At 40.2% G+C, this 22,363-nt stretch overlaps 1 protein-coding gene across 1 annotated transcript in view; it reads right to left on the minus strand.

The window, feature by feature from the left end:
- Positions 1–22,363, minus strand: part of KLHL1 (kelch like family member 1) — a 480,042-nt gene that overhangs the window by 334,429 nt on the left and 123,250 nt on the right. The window contains 1 exon segment of the mRNA XM_030566357.1: positions 6,375–6,557. Within this exon segment, the coding sequence (XP_030422217.1) occupies positions 6,375–6,557 (183 nt within the window).

Below are 22,363 nucleotides of genomic sequence, written 5' to 3' on the forward strand. Positions count from 1 at the left end.
GTAGGACAAACCCAGCCCAACCTCACAGGAACAAAGGACACTGGCTTAGGCAGCAACAAAAGGATCTGATTCTGAAGGGGGTGGGGGGTAAAGCCACTAGGGAAGAAAGAACATGAGGAGAGATGCTTGCCATGCTCTTCCTCTCGCTCTTCCTCCTCCATTTACAGACATCATCACCCAGTGACTTAAGCACTGATCAAAGGGGAGAGACTTGCTGAAGGCAAACTATCAGAGATCCTCCTGGGTTTGCAATGTGCTTATGGCCCTGCACCAAAAACGGTGGTCTACATAGGGAGCATCAATGACTATGCCAATTATATTGAGCAGCATTTGCGAGGGAGAGTCTGCAGTGCCAGGGTACTACTCTTCTTCTGCCTCCTCCTCCTCCTGAAGATCCATCAGGAAATCCATCAGGTACTTTTGGTGGGATAGAAAATACTGCCAAAATGTCCACCATTTAGTTGAGGTGTAGATAAAATATTTGGGCCCAGATCCAGCAAAGCAATTATGCATGTTAGAACTTTACAGCTGCCTGAGAAACCAGAACAGTGAAAAGCAGTTATAACAAGAACAAGGATCAGTCAGCTATGTCTCCAAACAGAGAAGATTTTGTATTCTGACTCCATATTTTTTCCTCTTTGGAGAGTCAATACCCAAAGAATAGCCCTTGAAGCCATCCTCAGTCTATGGCAGACTTACATAACAGGCACTTACAGCATGAAGGCCTATTATTGGAAAATCTGGACAGTAGCAACAGCTTTCCCACCAAGTGAATAGTTATATTCAAAAAGAGTCTATAGTATATAATCAAGATAGAAAAATACGTTACCAGGAATAAAACACAAAACCATTCAGAGAATATCTAGAGTGGCCACTGTTTGAATTCAGAAAGATCAAGAATAAATCAATGCTAGGATCATTACTTTACACCTGCTTCATTTCATTTGGAGTAATGCATTCCTATGAGAACCTATTTTCATTCTGAATTCAATTAGTGCCACTGATGCTTTGTTTACTAAAAATCAGAAAAAAATAAAGATATAAAAATAATGTTTTGTTTTATTGTGGTTTGTCTAGATATGTGTAAGTTAGGGGGAAATGATGAAAAATATTGCTTTTACTTTAAAAACACACACACAAACAAGCCCTAATAAAAGTTCAGAATTCAAGGCATGCTATTTTATGCTGGCTCTCCAGGAGTCTGTTTTACAGTAGTATATTGCATTGGCTTGATTTGCTTTTTTATAAGGCAAAAAACAATAGATGGAGCAACCAATCACTTTACTTAATATTTATTAGAGAATAATTCTGAATATGTTTTTAACTTGTTGCAAAGTATATTTGCAACTTAGCATATCCAGCACGTGGCGTCGCTTGTAACCTGTTGAAAATTATCCAAAATAATTAAAACACAATTTCAGGCTGACTTTTTAGGGAGTATGTTTGTGTTTTATTTGGTATAGGGATGTACACCACACTTTAGGAATTTATAAACTCTACAGACTTGGAGAGATTTTAAGCTCTGCAATTACTGAGCACATAACATGATCTGCAAGCCTGTTTCTTACAGACATATATACACAAATGAGCCTGCTCACCTTATATATTGACTAGTATTAAAATAATTTTAACATACAAATCACTAATGGTTTGGCTGGTTTTAGTTTCTATGCTAAGGTAGTGTGTGTGCACATGAGTATATATATATGAGACTGTATTGTCAGACAATATGTATATTGAGTCTATAAGAAAGTGAGGTTTGCAATTGTCTGAATTTGTAAAACACTGCACTGTTATCTTGTACAACAAAACAAAGGGTTTCAAATGTTTTTGAAGGCCTGAACCTGTTCCCATTTTATTTAATAGTGGTTTTTGCCATTCATTTCAGGGGGAACAGATTTGGTCTTTTGACTGCAGACAACTGAGAAGCCAGAAACGATGTACAAGGTTGTCTGAAGCTTTCCTGATAAATCTAAACAAGATTTGGTTTTTATTTCATGGTCAATCTTATATTTATTAGAGTACTTTTCCAGTTCCAAAAGGATTTAGATATGCGTGTAGAATTGGGATGACACATGTAAAATCAAATTTACCACTAGCAAGTATGAATACAAATATGCACATCTGTCTTCAAAATAAATACAAGTAGAAAGATGGCACTGAACTAACTAAAGACCTTCTAGTGACAGACTCCTCTGTCAATCCATCTTTGTCATCTATTGAAGCATTTAAAATTGGCAAGAAAATGCAAGGAATGTTGTGACATTTGGGGTTCACTCAGGCCAGTAAGGGGTTCAGTCAATGCCTGCATTGTAACCCTAGGTGTCTTGTGAGCGTGCAGTTTGTTTCACAGCTCCAGATCCAACAGCCTGACAGGAGCCCACAAGCCTCACCCTGGATTTGCCCAACTTGAATACTCCTTGCAGGCAGACCTTAGTACTCTTCCAGCTCTGAATGTGCACTTCCTGCAGGGTCCAGTCACTCTCACTGGACTCTTACAGAAATGTATTAGGTTCACTGCCTCTACAGAGACAGTACAATAATATTCCAATACCAGAAGCAAATACTTTACTGAACTTACTCATCACTGATGATATATAATGAAAGCAAAATGAGTTTATTAACAAAAAACTATGGATTAAGTGATACCAAGTAAAAGAAAATAAAAGCAGAGATGGTTATCAGCAAGTGAAAATGAAAACGCTCATCTAAAAGTCTAAAACTTAATTTAGCAAGAAAATCTTTGTTCAAGATGTTTTTTTCTTTCACCCACAGTCTCCTTTGCAGCCTTTTACTGGTTGACCTGGCTAGGACCCATCACTAAAATCAAATTGCTTGGTTTGTCTACTTAAAGTGAAAGATAACTTAGGGGGTTACTTTCCCTCTCTTTATAGTTCTGTTAAATTTTAAATGTATACTGCTGAAGGGTACCCCCAGATACAGTTCATTAGTTCATGCTGAGTAAAGGAGCCGGGGGGTCTGAAAGATAAGGCTCCATGCTGGTTTCTCCCCCACTTGTAGTTGCTACTGTACAAATTATCTATTCTTATGGCAATCTCCGACACAAATGAAGAGTCTATTGCAGTGATTCTCAAACTTTAGCAACCCAACGGCCCCCATTTTTATTTAAATTTTTCAGGGACGTCCTGCTCAGCCTTTGTCCCCTCCCATCCCATCGGAGGGATAGCTCAGTGGTTTGAGCACTGGCCTGCTAACCCCAGGGTTGTGAGCCCAATCCTTGAGGGGATCATTTAGGGAACTGGGGTAAAAATCAATCTGGGGATTGGTCCTGCTTTGAGCACGGGGTTGGACTAGATGATCTCCCGAGGTCCCTTCCAACCGTGATATTCTATGATTCTGGGCTAGGAGTTTAGGTTTGGGAGGGGGTTTGGGCTCTGGGAAGGAGTATGGTTGAAGGACGGAGTGCAGGAGGGAGTTTGGTGCTGGAGGAGGCTCGAGATTGGGTGCAGGAAGGGGTGAGGGGGACAGCGTTTACTTTAGGTGGCTCCCACAAGTGACTGGCACATCCCTCTGGCAGCAGCTCCTAGGCAGGGGGGGCGCAGGGATCACCGCACGCTGCCCCTGCCTGCAGGAACTGCCCCTGCAGCTCCCATTGGCCGCAATTCCAAGCCAATGGGAGCTGCAGAGTCAATGCTTGGGCTGGGGACAGTGCATGGAGGTGCCTTTTTTCGTCCCAGCCCCCTGGGCTGCAGGGACGTGTTGGCTGCTTCCAGGAGCAGTGCAGTTCCAGATTCCCCACTCCTTCCCCTCCCTCCCAGGGCCTCCTTCAGGCCAAGGAACAGTTCCTTCAGGCCAGGGAACGCTTTCCTGGCCTGAAGGAGGACCTGGGAGGGGGGAGGAGTTGAGAGAGGGAGGGGGAAAGGAGTTGATCAGCAGGGCCCACAGAAACCCTGGAGTACCCTCGAGACCCCCAGTGGTCCACGGACCTCAGTTTGCGAAATTCTGTTCTATTGAAAAGGGAGCACACCTGGTCTGAGGTGTTGGCCTCCTTCCTTTGTTTATCAACTCCCCCGACATGCTTGGTTTAAACAGCTTTTAGGTCACAGACTTTAAAACACAGTACTAGTGACCATCCATACTTTTACATGTAGGATTGCTACATATATTTTACAATGATATTATTGACCAGTGTATTATCAGTTTTCAAATGATACCTCACAAGGCATATTCTGTACAAAATTATTGCAGTAGTGTGTGGGGTGTGAATACAGGGTGCCTTGGATCACAGATGTACTTAAAACAATTCAACTTATATCATGGCAAAAAATGAGAAAATATGGTACATGTACCTAACATACTTTTTTTGTTGTTTAATGCAATCTAATAATGTGGATTAAGCATTAGATGAGATTTTCCTCATCCATCTTATCCATGCGTGAAAGGTGGACAGTTAGGCACAAACCAACTAACTTTTAGAAAAGTAATAACCATAAAGGATTAAGGGTCTAATTCTCATTTACTCTAAAACCCTTTTTACACTGGTGAAAAGGGGTATTGAGGTGGGTGTAAGTTAGTGGGGTCTTAGTATAAATGATAACCAGTCTTTTAAGTATTATTCTGGGCCAGGATCTATGTATGAGTCCATCCCAGAGGACTGGAATCCAATACACACAGAGGAGATGGGAAGATTCATCTATGACCCTCCTTCTCCTCTCCCCATGTGGAACTTGCACCTACATGTGAAAGGAGTCTGGACAACCCAGCTATGTCTAAACACTACCATACTCACATCAGCTCAGAATGTCTGGTGGGTGGGAATGCTGGAGTTGAGCCAGTTAACAGGAAGGATAATGAGAGATAGTGGGATTGTCAGTTCAGTAGATAAAATTTTCGAGGAGTTTGCTTGCAACTGGCAAATGGGCTTGTGCATATATTGGAGGTTAGATGAACAGGAACCAGATTTTAAGAGGATGCTAAACAGGGGCATGGAAACGTGAAAGAGCACTGAGCAGGGGATGAAGAGTTCTGGTCCACTTCCACAATTGCTAATGGGGACCTAAATGGAGATTCTATTTCTGCATCATTTATAGGTACCTTGCATCTTAGTCCCTGGCATTTGTTCAGCATCTCATTTACTCAGATACTATGGTTATGATGGTAAAATAAAAACCTAAATGGAAAGAATATTTTTTCCTTAATACTTTGACAATCATTGCTCAGACTTTCCGAATCTTGCATATCCCTTGCATGGTTCTTGCATTTTTCTCAGTATGAGTAGTATAATTCACAGCTTTGTGGCACTACATAAGGAGACAATAACACCAGCGCACAGTCACTCCCTACAACCTGTACCTCTAGGCACTGTCCATGACAATTTAAAGTGATGAGGCATTCCTTGCAATGGCCCACAAATACCACAGGTTGATTACAGTCTGAATAAATGGCTCAAACAGAAATACACTAGTGCAGTGGGTCTCAAACTGTGGTCAGGATCCCAAAGTGGGTCATGACCCCATTTTAATGGGATCACCAGGGCTGGCATCAGACTTGCAGGGGCCCGTGGCCAAAGCCAAAGATTGAACCCACCACCTGAGGCCAAAGCTGAAGTCCTTGGACTTCAGTCCTAGGTAGCGGGGCTCAGGCTTCGTCTTTGGCCTCCCACACAGGACAGCGAGGCTTGGGGGCCTCAGGCTTTGGTTCCCCCGTCCTGGGTTCGTGTAGTAATTTCTATTGTCAGAAGAGGGCTGCAATGCAATGAAGTTTGAGAACCCCGAGGGTCTGCTTTTCAGAGGGTTCTCATGCCCGGTATTTCTCCCCACCATGAGAGCCATTTTACTGTCACAAAATCAGAGGTAATTTCTGAAATCAGGCCCTCAATGAAGAGGGAGTATTTTCAGGTGTAAATGAAAGCCATAACCTAAGAAAAGCATCATGTAGGTCTGCTGCCTCATACCAAGATGACCCTTTGCAATGAATTTATTTTTGTATTTTTTTACAAGTTTAATGGCATACATAATTATGATTAAAATGAGTTAGTAACATTTTTATTTTTAATGCATATTTTCTGCCTATGCAGGAACAGTTTAGGAGAAAGGCAGTATTGAGAATAATTCTTTTATGTGCATATTTTGGTTTAACTAATTGTTTTTAAATTTATACATGTTATAACTATTCATAAGCATAAATGTTACATACTGGGGGAAAGACACCTGTAAGGACTGATCTGCAGGTATTGACTTCTGTGAACATCCTCACTTGAGCAAACTTAGTTTTATGTGGATGTAAAACACTAAAATCAGAATGGTAGTCTTGCATCCACTTTGTACATGCATAAGTGACTTTTCAAGGTGCAGGTTGATAGATAATATGGATGTTTATTTTAATTGTTTCAACACCATGTTTTTATGCCCTACCTATGTGCAGGTATCCTACGGTTCCCAGCAATCAGGATAACATCACAGAGTTGCTGTTGCTTCAAGTAGCTTTCCATCTTTCTGAAGGTTTGTTCAGCATGGTGCACTGCCTGATAGAACTCCTCAGAGCTACTGGAGTCCATATCACATTGAGGTGTTAGGGGATGGCCTGCTGCTGACAACCTGTGAAACGCAAAAGAAAGGCAGTGTTGAAATGCCACCAATTATCTAATCTTAATCACAGACTTCTAGAGGGTGATAGAGAGAAATCAATGTATCTTTTCCTATTGTCACAGGAAGCACAAGACAGCAAAAAAAAAATTTCAGTCTAAAGAACCAGCTAACATATGTAACAGTGGTTTAGCAAAACTATTGTTATTTCTGGGACACTGAAAACAGAACAGGAGACATACTATTCTCCCCAAAGGAGTTTAGTTAGAATTTAATTAATGCATTTTTTTTAACAAGTGTCATCAGCATGGAAGCATGTTCTCTGGAATGGTGGCCAAAGCATGAAGGGGTGTATGAATGTTTAGCATATCTGGCACGTAAAAACTTTGCAATGCTGGCTACAAAAGTCCCACGCGAACGCCTATTCTCACTTTCTGGTGACATTGTAAATAAGATGTTGGCAGCATTATCTCCCAGAAATGTAAACAAACTGAACAAGAAGATGGACTGAGTGGACTTGTAAGTGCTAATGTCTTACATTGTTTTGTTTTTAGTGCCATTATGTAACAAAAAAATCTACATTTGTAAGATGCACTTTCAAGGTAAAGAGATTGTATTATAACACTTGTATGAGGGGAATTGAAAAATACTGTTTCTTTTGTTAATCATTCTTACAGTGCAAATACTTATAATAAAAAGTAATAATAAAAAGTGAGAAGTGTACATTTTTATTTTGTGCTGTAATTGAAATCAATATATTTGTTAATCTCTGCCATTCTGGTTTCGTGGTTTTTTTACATGCACTTTGCACAGGTGTATATAATGGCATAAAGCACCGGGCAATGGAGACCCAGACCTCAGATGTATTTAGTAAAAAAAGGCTGATAGTACGGTGGAGCTAAAAGAAAGACAATAGGAAAGAGGTGCCCAGGAGATATGGAGGGAAGTGGAGGGCTATGCTGTCAACTCTCTCTCTCTCTCTCTCTCTCGGGGAAAACTGAACAATTAAGTGGAGACAATGCAACCCTTGAGCTGCCAAGCCCCAAATATACAAACAGCAAACAGTAGCATTTAAAATGTATGGCTGACAAAGGCTCAAAATGAGCAGAAGAGAAAGACATTTGAAATAAAATATGATGTGTATTGGTACGGTTGGGCACTCCACTGCTTTGCACCCTGTGTAGACATTTACACCTCTGTAAAATGGGTGCTCAGATTTTATCGTGATAGAGCCACAGAAAAGGAAGAATGTAAAATGCCATCACTTTACACAGACAATAGATTATTGTCTATTTTATCTATCTAATTTGAATGCACTTTTCCGTTCAGTCACTGAAGGCCAGACCTTAAATGAGAAACTCTTAAATTGGGATATATCAGAGCATTTCATTGTTACTGGAACATGCAATTTGCCCTCTTGTATTTAACTTTTCTCAATTTATATAAAGGGATCAGCCATCCAGAAATCCAATTATCTGCCAGCTGTTTCACTGGGTATAAAATATGCTATACTTTAAGTCTTTATAATAAATATTTTATAGAAACAAAATATCTACAGTTCCTTAATAATATATATTAATATTCTACTCTTTATAACTGGCAAATAGGCACAAGAAATGTTCTACAAGCACAGACAAAAAATAATAATCTTCACATAATTTCTTCCCTAACCAGTGTTTAGTGTATACTTTGTGTTCATTAATCTGTGGTATTGCTGTTTCTAATCTAAAATAGTCTAAGGGTATGTCTACATCTACAATTTTGCAGCGCTGGTTGTTACAGCTGTATTAGTACAGCTGTATAGGGCCAGCGCTGCAGAGTGGCCACACTTACAGCAACCAGCGCTGCAAGTGGTGTTAGATGTGGCCACACTGCAGCGCTGTTGGGCGGCTTCAAGGGGGGTTCGGGAATGCGAGAGCAAACCGCGGGGAAGCAGGTCTCCTTCCCCGGTTTGCTCCAGTGTTCCCCGAACCCCCCCGCCCCGCAAGCAGATCTCCTTCCCCGCGGTTTGCTCTCGCGTTCCCCGAACCCCCCTGCAAACCGCGGGGAAGGAGACCTGCTTGCACGGGGGTTCGGGGAACGCGAGAGCACACCGCGGGGAAGGAGACCTGCTTGCACGGGGGTTCGGGGAACGTGAGAGCAAACCGCGGGGAAGGAGACCTGCTTGCACAGGGGTTCGGGGAACGCGAGAGCAAACCGCGGGGAAGGAGACCGCTTGCACGGGGGTTCGGGGAACGCGAGAGCAAACCGGGGAAGGAGACCTGCTTCCCCGCGGTTTGCTCTCGCGTTCCTCGAACCCCCCTGCAAACCGCGGGGAAGGAGACCCGCTTGGGGGGGGGATTCGGAGAACACCGGAGCAAACCACGGGGAAGGAGACCTGCTTGATTACCAGAGAGGTATCCTCAGGTATGCTGGGATACCTGCTTATTCCACGGAGGTCAAGAAAAGCGCTGGTAAGTGTCTACACTTAATTACCAGCGCTGGATCACCAGCGCTGGATCCTCTACACCCGAGACAAAACGGGAGTACGGCCAGCGCTGCAAACAGGGAGTTGCAGCGCTGGTGATGCCCTGCAGATGTGTACACCTCCTAAGTTGCAGCGCTGTAACCCCCTCACCAGCGCTGCAACTTTGTGATGTAGACAAGCCCTAAGAGTCATTGCCTATATCAGTGATCAACTTAAAATTCAAGAGAGAAAGAATTTTAGTGTTTCTCAACTCTTGCTTACAGTAACAGAGGATTGTGGTTTTGTTTGCAATCAAAGGTTTGGTTTCCAGTCAGCCACCAGCAATCAAAGTTGTAACTATATGCCCTACCAGCACTTTAGTCAGATTACTTGTCTTCAATTTATGTAATCACAATCAAGTTATCCAGAGTGCTAAATCAAAGTGAAATACAGTTCAAAGACTGTGTTACCTTTTTATTTATTTCAAGGATTTTTTTCACAATATTTTCACACACACACACACACACACACACACAAAATGAAGTCAAGTGCAGATCTACTTTTTAAGCTCACTGGTTGCACAAATCATCTGTTCCTTTCCTACAGCTAAATCTGTATAATGTATCATTGAAAACAGAATTTCATACAGGGACTAATTTGGGCCTCAATCCACTTGTAACCAAACTCATTTCTTAGACACCACGAGGCACCATTCATGCATTATGGCATCCAAGTACCTAGTCAAAATATACCTGATTGTCAGGCTATCCAAAAGGACAGGAGACACTTGATATGGTTTTAATCAGGCTGTGACTTTATTGTTAGATGTCTGGGACTGCACAGTGCAGGTAACCCATGTTCATTCAATAACTTCCTGGGGGGCTTCCATCAGCCCTCCCTCCCACCCCCCGCCATCCAGGTCCCACAGCCAAGCCACTGCTGGGACCTTACCATCCACATTCCTTTGTAGGAGGATTTAGGTGGGATATAAGAAAAGGGAGTTGGCTCCCTGCTGTACCAGTCATAGGAGCCCCAAACCACCCTCCCTCACATTCTGTTCTTTTAACCAACACCGCCTTTTAAGCCCTTAACCAAGCCATTTATCCGGTTACTGTATACCAGTGCAGTACCTGCACTGGCCATCAGCCCCACACTTACTTAATGAGTAACTAACTCCCTTCATATCTCATGTCAACAAAGTCCTCCCCGAGCCCACTGTGGGAAAGAAAAAAAAAACACTCCAACTAAGCTAATCTAGTGATGTGGGAAAAATTCCTTACCAGTTCCCCTAAAAAGGGGCAGATAGCACAAAGTCCAGAGCAGGTCTGGACCAAACGTGGTATATTGTCCCCTGAAGAGAGGGAGGGTGGGTGTTGCCTTGCCTGCTCCGTGGAAAAGGGCTTATCCCACCCATGCTTGCCTCTTTTCAACCCTCCTGCAATGAGTAAGCATTGCCACACTGAACCATCCCCCATTTTACAGTAGTCTGATCTCTCTTCCCCCGACACTTGTAAAGCACTGTTTCCTTTCCCTCGGCCAGCTGGACAACATCCCCCCAGTTTAAAGGTGCAGTGCAGTCAATCTGATGTTACATGTATGAAGTTTTCTCTGAGATCAAGGGGAGCTCCATATTCAAAATAGCATCAGAATGTTATTAACCTGAATAAAGAAAAAGAAAATGCCCCTTTTCCACAAGACTTATGAACATTAGGAATAGTCTACCTTAAAGAGTTGCTAACAGGCATCTCAAAATAAATCACTAAACATAAGGAGGAAAAATCATAACATTAACAGAATATTTAAATAAACATGATTCAATCACACTGCTTGTCAATGTTTCCCATTCCCATTTTTATGTTTGTGACTATTGAGATTGTAAACTCCTTGGGGTATAGATCTGACTTGCCTTCACATCTATCTGTAAAGTATCTAACATATGGTTGGCAATATGGAAACAATAATAAAATTAGATAAAAGCAGAAATAATATAGGAAAAAAATGGTCTTGTGCCTAAACCATTGGCCTGGGACTGTAGCAATCTGGGTCAATTCCTAGTTTGGATGCAGACTTGCAGTGTGACCTTGCACAAGTCACATGGTGTGGATTTTCAAGAGTTTAGGGCCAGATTTACAAGTGCTCAGCACCCACACTGGAGACAGATATTTAGAAGAGCTCATCTCCAGTCCCAGGGGCACTGGAATCTTTGTAGAAGTGTGGGGGTCAAAGCCAAAGTGCCCCCACTCTCTCTGCAGTTGGCTGCTCCACCGGTGAGCCAGCTGCCCTCTCTTCTGGTGTCCCAGAAGTCCCTGGTGGGTGAAAGGTGAATTGCAGCACCTCCCTGGCAGAATTTATTATTCTGAGGGGTGAGGGAGAATCTGCAGATGACACAAACTTTGCTCTTATGTTTATTTTGTTATGAGGTGAATGGCATGTCCCTCCTACTATTAAACATGTGGGACCATGGCCCCATGGTGCCCTCCAGTTCTGGTGCCAATGATGTAGACATCAAAAAGTGCTCTGACCTCAGTATCTCCCATTGTGACACTTATGGAAAGATTTTCAAAAGAGTTGAGATTTTTTGCTTCAAACCTCTGGCCCTTAATCTCTCCATGCCTTAATTCCTTATCACTAAAATGCTAACAAGTATGCTTTATTTTGTCACATGAGTGGTAAAGGAGCAATTAATTAGCACTGATGAAGAGCTCAGATACCTTCACTCTGGTGAAAGAGGATGCTCACAGACAAATTATAACACCTGTAATAATGACTGCAGGATTTAAAGTCTTAAATTGTGTGTGCAGTTTTTTTTTTAATAATTTTCTTGTTTCTGGATTATCTAAATCTAAGATAAGGCCATATATCTGTGAATATCTTATAAGACATGAGGTTTCTAATCTTGCAGCCAGTCCTGAAACTGAGCTTAGACTGTATAATTGTCTTTGAAAGGAATTAACACTTTCAGTAGAAACATTTCTAAAATACATGTTTTCTATAAAAATATTACACAAAGTTAAGAGTCATCTGCATAAGTATTATTTTATTTTAGATTTTATTATAATTAATGGCCAAAGCTCAGAAGCTTCATGGTAAGTTGCAGCTCAACAATTGCAGCATCCCACATAACAGCATCCCAAAAAGAAGGACACCCATCTGAGACAGATATATAGTGTTAATGAAGGTGGACCCACAGGAGAAGATATCATTGGGCAGCACCTTAAAAAGGTTGAGGTATGGCTATTGTCTCGCTAACAATATGAAAAGTTACTGAATATGTTGCTCAGTCCAAGAGTGTCCTGATTAACAGCTACAACAATGGAACTATACATTTCTGTTTGTACCATAGAATCTCTATGGATAGTACACCTCTACCTTGATATAACGCTGTCCTCAGGAGCCAAAAAATCTTACCACATTATAGTTGAAACCATGTCATATCAAATTGCTTTGATCCACTAGAGTGTGCAGCCCCGCCGCCCCGGAGCACTGCTTTACCGCGTTATATCCGAATTTGTGTTATATCGGGTCGTGTTATATTGAGATAGAGGTGTAATTCCATGCTTGAATAATAAGAATATAGCAGTAGGATATATTACCAGTCACCTAACAAGGATGTGATAGTGCCTGTGAAATGCTCACGGAGATTAGAAAGGCTATTAAAATGAAAAAATCCTAGTGAGGAAAATAGAAAGGAGCATAAACTCTGGCAAATGAAGTGTAAAAATATAATTAGGAAGGCCAAAAAAGAATCTGAAGAACAACTAGCCAAAGACTCAAAAAGTAATAGCAAAAAAAGTTTTAAGTATATCAGAAGCAGGAAGCCTGCTAAACAACCAGTGTGGTCAATGGACAATCAAGATGCTAAAGGAGCACTCCAGGATGATAAGCCTATTGTGGAGAAACTAAATGAATTCTTTGCATCCGTCTTCATGGATGAGGATGTGAAGGAGATTCCCAAACCTGAATTATTCTTTTTAGGTGAGAAATCTGAGGAATTGTCCCAGATTGAGGTATCGTTAGAGGAAGTTTTGGAACAAGTCGATAAACTAAACAGTAATAAGTCACCAATGGTATTCACCCAAGAGTTCTGAAGGAACTCAGATCTGAAATTGCATAACTACTAACTGTAGTCCAGAGGTCAGCAACCTCTAGCATGCAGCTCACAGGGTAAGCACTCTGGTGGACCGGGCCAGTTTGTTTACTTGCCACATCATTTTGAATATCTCTTGAGACATCTGACTAAATATTGGTATAATGAGATGACTAGTTTGTATATTTAACATGATTTTAGATGTTAATAATTAATAGTTAATAATTTGGCAGTAATCTTTTCCCTTCCCACCTGTCCATGTTGATAGATGATAACTGTTAGTTTAGTTAAAATGTTCTTATGTTTGTGTTCATGTGACCTTGTTATAGGAACACTTCTTCTAATGTACACATATACCTAATATTCATATAATGCCAGACGGTACGTTCATGATTTGTTTAAAATGAAATGACATTTAACTAAGAAAAGAGAGACAAAGAAACAATAAAAATATCAATGAGATATAGTAGTTCTATATAGTGGAAACTTATAATATGATCTATGTGGGCAAATCTAACCACTCAAAGTAAAGTGATGAATATATTAAATCAAAGACGCCCTTCTCATTGGTGGCCAGCACTGCAATATGGGTGAACATTGCCTCTGAATTAAAGGTAACCATTTTCTAATCCAGTTCAACCTAAATCAATCTAGTCTGCACTGCAATGAAGATAGCCAACAAAGATCAGTGCTCCTCCATTTAGAAGGGTACAGTGCAGGATCACTTGGTTGATAAGTGATCTCAGATAAAATAAAGTTTCTTCTGACCAGAATAATTCTTAATATTAGGGTATCACTAAATTTTGGTTTATTATTTTTTTTGTTCCCTTTATCTTACTCAGTTACAAACATAGGTGGTATGTCTAATTATAATTTACTAGATCAGTTACAAAGAGTTATTTGTTATTTTATTTCATAATGTAATTTATAACTGTGGAGCCAAATTTTACTCTTTTTTACACTTGAGGATCTCCACTGACTTCAAAGGGGTTATAGAGGATTAAATGTTAACGTTGCCTGTAATATTAATTTTAGTAAATAATTGTATGTAGGAAAGGTATTTGGCCAAGAGTTTCCATATCTGGAAGAGGTTTTGGAGTTATTTTTTCCTCTCTAAATGTGACAAATTCAATTGCTCTCAGCTGGTACACTTTTACAACAGGCGGTTGTGAGATCTGTTCATCCAATAGAAGACCTCCAGCAACAATAGTAGCACATACTCTGGACAAACATTATAGGATATTTTCCAGATGCTCTATAGATTTTGTTCTTCCCATTCACACTCAATTTAATTTTTAGTCAGAACATTAGTTGGCACACCTGTTTTGCAGCAAGTACATACCCAAATCTTACATCTCCACATACACATCACTCAAAGCACAGTTTGACATTATTAGCATTTTTAATCTGCATTTTCAGATTATATATATAATTAATTTGAACAGATTCTTTCCCAGATCTGGGAAACGTAATTAGATCTTTCTGTTTCTTTTTTTTCCAAACCAGAACACATTAAGGTGTTGAAGGCTGTCCTCAGAAGAAAATCCCATAATAGTGAAACTTGGTCTTATTGTTCTCCTTGGAACTGATTCCAGCATTTAAATGCTCCTCTTCTAAACTCATGGACCTCTACTACCCATTTTGCAAAAGTTCACGTCGTCTGCACAAACCCAGAGCACATTTTTTTTTCAGGGAGCAGAGCAGCTAGAGAAGTGGCTGTAGCCTGTGACAAATCCCTTACATGGGTGTTCTGTTGATTGAATTTGTGTAATTTCTGGATCAGCTAAGACATCCCATGCCATTGCCTCGTCCTACTCCTAAACAATCCTGTCTGCATTGCCTTGGAGTGGTGCTTCTCAATGAGAAAGCATTGCAGAGTTTCCCTGTTCGATTGCTCCAGCTTCCATGCACTGCTGACATAGGGTCCATTGCTCTTTCAACCTTGTTTGGGGCATATTGTTCCTATTATTCCAATTGAACCTAATATGACAAGATTCTTGCCATCTGTTTTATAGCTAATCTTTCTGCCAGTGTATTCACCATTGCACTCTGGTTATATTACACATGTAAACATATTAACCATTTATTGACTGTCACTGTAACTTATGTTTACTGGTACACTTAAATCCATTTCCTCATTAGCTTTCACTAGTTCATTCACATTTTTATTTAGACTTTTGTCTTTTTGGATCTCACCTAACACATTACTTTGCAAACAAATGTATTTTAATTCCTGAAGGGTATAGCAACAGAAAGCTTATAAATATATTATAAAGCACACAAGGCACTAGAGACCAAAGTTACACCCGCATAATATACCAGCTTTATGAAAAGAAAAAAACTGGATCTGGAGGAAAATGAGCCATTTGTGTTGAAAATGAGGCACATAGCCAGAAAACAGCATCCCAAGTCACAGGAGACTTCACTGTTTAAAACTGCTGGCACCTGAAAAGCAACATAGGAGCACAGCCAAACTTCCAAGTTAGAGAAGTGCCATCAGCAGACACTGGTGGAGGAATTTCAACCCTTTAAAGGAAACTGGACGTGGCTTCTTACAACAGAGAGAAACCCAGGTGAGCCCTCCTTTCCTGCCCTGTCCATGTCCAAGATCAGTAAAAAATTTCCTTTCACATTGGCAGGAACAGTCAAAAATACACACACTCCTGAGACAGCATGCTCTGGATAGGATGGGAAGAATGGCTGCTACTTGATCGGGGCAGCTCCAGACCCCAGCACGCCAAGCGCGTGCTTGGGGAGGCAAGCCACTGGGGGCACTCTGCCGGTCGCCGTGAGGGCAGCAGGCAGGATGCTTTCGGCTGCTTGCCTGTGGAGGGTCTGCTGGTCCCATGGCTTCATGCTTGGGGCGGCAAAATGCCTACAGCCGCCCCTGTACTTGATCTCCACAGGAGCGTTCCCCTCTGGTTACTTTTTGGTTTTGGACAATGAAGAATTTGGTCCCAAGTGAGTAAATAAATGTTGTGCCACTACATGAACACAATTCCCTTGTGTCTCTGCCAGAAATTGGCTTTTTTTTACTTCAGAAAACTGAAATCATTGAATTATGATCTTCATAACTTCTTAGTGCAAGCAAGTATATAAAACAGTCAAATAATTACAACTCGAGTTAAGAGGTTGGTAATACTTTTACAATACATTAATATTAGGGCTGTTGATTAATCACAGTTAACTCATGCAATTAACTAAAAAAATTGTGATAAAAATTAATTGTGATTAATCACAGTTTTAATTTCACAATAGAATACCAATTGAAATGTATTAAATATTTTGGATGTTTTTCTACTTTTTCAAATATATTGATTTCAATTACAATACAGAATACGAAGTGTACAGTACTCACTTTATATCATTTTGATTGCAAATATTTGCACTGAAAAATCATAAACAAAATAAATAGTATTTTTCAGTTCATCTGATACAAGTACCATAGTGCAATCTTTTTATTGTGAAGGCGTAACTTACAAATGTAGATTTTTTTTTGTTACATAACTGCATTTAAAAACAAAACAATGTAAAACTTTAGCGCCTACAAGTCAATTCTGTCCTACTTCTTGTACAGCCAATCCCTAAGAGAAACAAGTTTGTTTCCACTTACAGGAGATAATGCTGCCCACTTCTTATTTATAATGTCACCTGAAAGTGAGAACGGACATTCGCATGGAATTTTTTAACTGATATTGCAAGGTTTTACATGCCAGATTAGTAAGCATTCATATGCCCTTTCGTGCTTTGGCCACTATTCCAGAGGACATACTTCCATGCTAATGATGCTTGTTAAAAAAATAATAAGTTAAATAAATTTGTGACTGAAGTTCTGGGGGGAGAACTGTAGGTCTCCTTTTCTGTTTTACCCAAATTCTGCCATATATTTCATGTTATAGCACAGAGTTTCTCAAACAGGGGTCACCGCTTGTGTAGGGAAAGCCCCTGGTGGACCGGACCAGTGTGCTTACCTGCCCCGTCCACAGATCCAGCCGATCGCAGCTCCCACTGGTTGTGAATCGCTGCTCTGGGCCAATGGGAGCTGCTTGAAGCGGCACAGGCTTAGGGATTTACTGGCCGCCTCTTCCAGCAGCTCCTATTCGCCTGGAGCAGCAATTTGCAGCCAGTGGGAGCCGCGACTGGCCGAACCTGTGGACGGAGCAGGTAAACACAACTGGCCCAGTCCGCCCGGGCTTTCCCTACACAAGTGGAGAGTTCTATTTGAGAAACTCTGTTATAGAAGTCTCAGATGATGACCCAGCATGTTGTTCATTTTCAGAGCACTTTCATTGCAGATTTGAGAAAACACTAAAAAGGTACCAATGTGAGATTTCTAAAGATTGCTACAGCATTCAACCAAAAATTTAAGAATTTGAAGTGCTTTCCAAAATCTGATTGCGATGGGGTGTACAGCATGCTTTCAGAAGTCTTAAAAGAGCAACACTCTGATGCAGAAACTACAGAACCCAAACCACCAAAACAGAAAATCAGCCTTCTGCTGGTGACATCTGACTCAGATGACAAAAATGAAAATGAGTCAGTCTGCACTGCTTTGGACAGTTATCGAGCAGAATGCATCATCAGCATGGACGCATGTCCTCTGGAATGGTGGTTGAAGTATGAAGGGACATATGACTCTTTAGTGCTTCTGGGCCATAAATATCTTGCAATGCCGCTGTGATGGGTTCAATCACAGAAACCCCCTTGTGACTGTCACCTGGTGTGCTGAGACTACTTCTCAGCCTGTTTTCTCTGCTAGCTTGGGCCTCCAAAACCCTGTCTTGTTGAGCCAGACAGCCAGTCTGCTCCAAAATAGACCCAGAGTGTAAACCACGTACCCCAAAGCTGCAGACTTAACTGAAAGCAGCTTTAGAAGTGTTTCTGTCTCCAGCACCCAGAAAGCCAGGTCCCAATGGGATACAAACCCTAAATAAATCCATATTCCTCTGTATGAAGCTTATACAGGGTAAACTCATAAATTGTTCACTCTCTGTAACACTAATAGAGAGATATGCACAGCTGTTTGCTCCCCCAGGTATTAATTACTTACTCTGGTTAATTAATAAGCAAAAGTGATTTTATTAAAGTATAAAAAGTACGATTTAAGTGGTTCCAAGTAATAACAGACAGAACAAAGTACGTTACCAAGCAAAATAAAACAAAACATGCAAGTTTAAGCCAATACATTAAGAAACTGATTACAGATAAACTCTCACCCTCAGAGATGTTCCAATAAGCTTGTTTCACAAACTGGACTACTTCCTATTCTGGGTCCAATCCTTTCCTCTGATACAGTTCTTGTTAGCTCCAGCTCAGGTGGTAACTAGGGGATTTCTCATTACTGGAATCCCCTTTGTTCTGTTCCACTCCCTTGTATACCTTTGGCACAAGGCAGGAATATATTCTCTCTCTGGGTCCCCATCCCTCCTTCTAATGGAAAGTCACCAGGTTTAAGACGGATTTCAGTGCCAGGTGACATGGTCAAATGTCCTGTGAGACTCCAATCCTTCATTCTTCCTGGACTGACTCACAGGAAGCTTTGCAAGTAAACAGAGCCATTTACAACCAATTGTCTTAGCTGATGGTAGCCATCAAGATTCCAAACCACCATTAATGGCCCACACTTTGCATAATTACAATAGGACCTTAGAGTTATATTTCATATTTATAGTTTCAGATACAAGAATGATATATTAATACAAATAGGATAACCACACTCAGTAGATTATAAGCTTTGTAATGATATCTTACAAGAGACTTTTTGCATGAAGCATATTCCAGTTACATTATATTCACACTCATTAGCATATTTTCATAAAATCATGTGGACTGCAACATCACAGCCGGCTACAATAGTGCCATGCAAATGCCTGTTCTCACTTTCAGGTGACACTGTAAACAAGAAACGGTCAATATTATCTCCCACAAATGTAAACAAACTTGTTTGTCTGAGTGATTGGCTGAACAAGAAGTAGAACTGAGTGGACTTGTATGCTTCAAAGTATTGCATTGTTCTATTTTTGAATGCAGTTATTTTTTGTACATAATTCTACATTCGTAAGCTCAACTTTTATGATAGTGATTGCACTACAATACTTGTATCAAGTGAATTGATTTTTTTTACTTTTACAGTGCAAATATTTATGATAAAAATAAATATAAAGTGAACATTGTCTACTTTGTATTCTGTGTTGTAATTGAAATTAATATATTTGAAAATGTGGAAAAAAATCCAAAAATATGTATGTAAATATTATTCTATTATTGTTTAATAGTGCAATTAATTGTGATTAATTTTTTTGTAATCACTTCACAGCCCTAATTACTATTTTAAATAACCAATTGGTATTGTTGGAAAAACCCTTTCTGATTCACAGAACCTCCATCATAAAACACTTTTTTGATATATAGGTTATTTTTCATTATATTTGGTACTGTGTTTATACTATACAAAATACTGTATTGAGAGAACAATATTCAGGTGGCAGAGTTAGGAACTGAAAATTGAGGTTATGCCAAAACTCAATTGAATTTACACCTCCAACTCCACTCAATTGTACATTTTAATAGTCTTAATGACATGATCATCTAGGAACCATTTCTCAATATTTACAGTATAAAATCCAGTCTTTCTAAAGCCTTTACATATCCTGTAATAGTTTTTATTGTTGTATTTTATTTAACAATAATGGTCCAATCTACCTTTATAGACTCGGACTTCATACCTGTCAAATTCTGCACTCTCTAAGGCAGTGCCACTCAAGATGGTTTGTGAGGCAATATCCAGTGGATTGCATGTATCAACTGTAAAAAGTTTCTGAAAGTAGAGTGAGGAATGGATTGCTGGTCTTGCTATGAGAGGAGTGGAGCCAGTGTTGTTGGGTGGGATTTTTGTGGACAAGTGATACTAGTTGGAGGGTTGCTGGGTGGGAGGACAGGTATTGATGAGCAGGAGATTTGTGAGGCGGTACTGATGAGTGGTGGGTTGGAGGTATTGCTCCCTGTCTTACTCCATATATATAGTATTTGGATCGAAGGTATTTGGCCAAGGGTTTCCATACCTGAAAGAGGTTTTGGAGTTATTTTTTCCTCCTTAAATGTGATTAAGATGCTGCCCTGGCATCGGGTTGTGGGTAAGAGAAAGACCGAGCTGGGACTGAGGCAGCTGCAGCAACAAGAGGGAGAGGAGAGGGCTCCTTCCCGAGCATACCCTACCAGGCTCCCAGTGGGCCCTAGCAACACAAGGAATTCATGATACCAGGTGTCCATCATTAGCTGAGCTATGTTGATTTACACCAGATAAGGATCTGACCCCAAACCTTTTTAGTTTTCTGAGGAGGACTGACAAAACAGACTTAAAAGTTCTCCTACTGAATTGAAATAATTCTCTTAACCTTTGATGCTTCCTATTAGCCCAGTGTGTTGGCACTTCCTCTATAATAAATCCTTATTTTTACAGGTTTATAACTCAGCTGTAACAATGGACTGAAAGTTTGAGCCTGAAGATAAGGATGAATGGATATTGTTATGCATGATCTGCCTTAGTACCCTTTGTTAGAAGAAAAAGCTTGTGAGCTGCTGACAAGCCTATCTTTCCAGTTACTAGAAAAAGATTCAGGTCATGCAGTCGGTACCTGACCTGCTTAGCAGAAATAAAATTGCCAGTTTCCAGTACAATATTCTCACTCCCACCCTGCACTAGACATATACAGAAACAAAGGAGGGCATCAAGAGAGAACAGTGAAAAGGATGTTTATAAGCAGTGTTGTGGAATTTCTCCCAGCCAAACCTTATTTTAATAACAGACACATTAAAGATGCATCATTACAGATAGAGTGTCAGCAGCTCATATTTAATGGGTTTATATATGTCCAGATCCATATTCAATGCCCAGATCATATGGGTCTGTCAATGTAGGGATGCAAAAGGGTGCACCCCCCACCCACTCCTTATTGTAAAAACAGTCACTGGAGTCAGTATATACTGACCCCTGCTATCTGACCAGAACACAGCCTTTTGCAAGGGCAAGAGCATTTTCTAGGGAAATGACACTGAGCAATTAAGGAGACAGTGGAGAATTTCTGGAGGGAAGAGAGAGAGAGAGGTAAGAGAGAAAGGGAGACGGTAAGGCTGATATTATTTGGTTTTGAAGTTAATTAGGTGTCAAAAGATTATAGATAGTACACACAACTGAGTGTGTTTCATTTTTGTATATCAACATATGTGACCCTGTGGAAATCACAAAATTCAGAAACCTAGTAGTGTGGTCATAGGAGTCTAACATTCTTTGCATAGGATGGGGAATATCCTGCTTTTGTTGTTGTTGCAATTATCTTCTTCACACTATGCATTTAAGATATAAGTGGGAACAAGGGTAAGTATCACCCTATGAGAATAATTTGCCAGATTAATTTACCATGTATGTAATAATGCAGAACTACAGTGAGGCCAAATGTCATTGTGTATTATCCAGACATGCACACAAACATATGCTTGCATTTACTATTGAGAAACAACCAGTTTTGTTTTGTTTTTGCTTTTTAATATAGGAGACATAGTTAGGGACACTCAAAGGGGGAAAAAAGAAATCTGTTTATTTGCATTATTCCTTAATAGCTTTAGAATTGGATAATACACTCCTGTCTGTGCAACTGGCTTCCAAACAGAATGAAACATGAAGCATAGATAAAACCATCTGTTGGCCTTTGTGACACTATAGCAGATGCTGATCCTTTATAAACTCATTCAATGGAAGAGGAATGGACAGGGACCCTGTCTCAAAACTGACAGATTCAACAGCATGAACTTCAGGGTTTGGTAGCTAGTATTAACATGTTATTCAGGAACTATTATTTAGATGGAAGGGCGTAACATTTTATTGACACTAGTAATATAAAAAATAGCATTAGCAGGTACAACTAATTTGGGTTTGGTTAAATGAATCAGAGAGCCTGCTGAACATGTAAATATTAGCCGCCCAAAAGCAAGCTTTGTCCAGTATTTTTATTTTTATGATTTTCCTTGTTCAAATGTCTTTACTAGTGCATAAGAATTCCAGACTCAAAATATGGCAGTCCATAGAAGGAGGGAGAATAAAGAGGATATACACAAACAAATTTAAAAAATGGAAGTCACAAGCTTCCCTGCTAAATTAGTTCTGGAAAACATTTTAAAGGACATGTTATGACTGGAAATGCTAAATTAATGCACAAAAGTACCTGCATAGTGTTGCAGTTGCAGCCACTCTCCCTGTAGAATTCCCATTGGATTTAAATGTGCGTCTTT

The sequence above is a fragment of the Gopherus evgoodei genome, chromosome 1 (assembly GCF_007399415.2).
Source record: "Gopherus evgoodei ecotype Sinaloan lineage chromosome 1, rGopEvg1_v1.p, whole genome shotgun sequence".
Classification (NCBI taxonomy): Eukaryota; Metazoa; Chordata; order Testudines; family Testudinidae; genus Gopherus; species Gopherus evgoodei.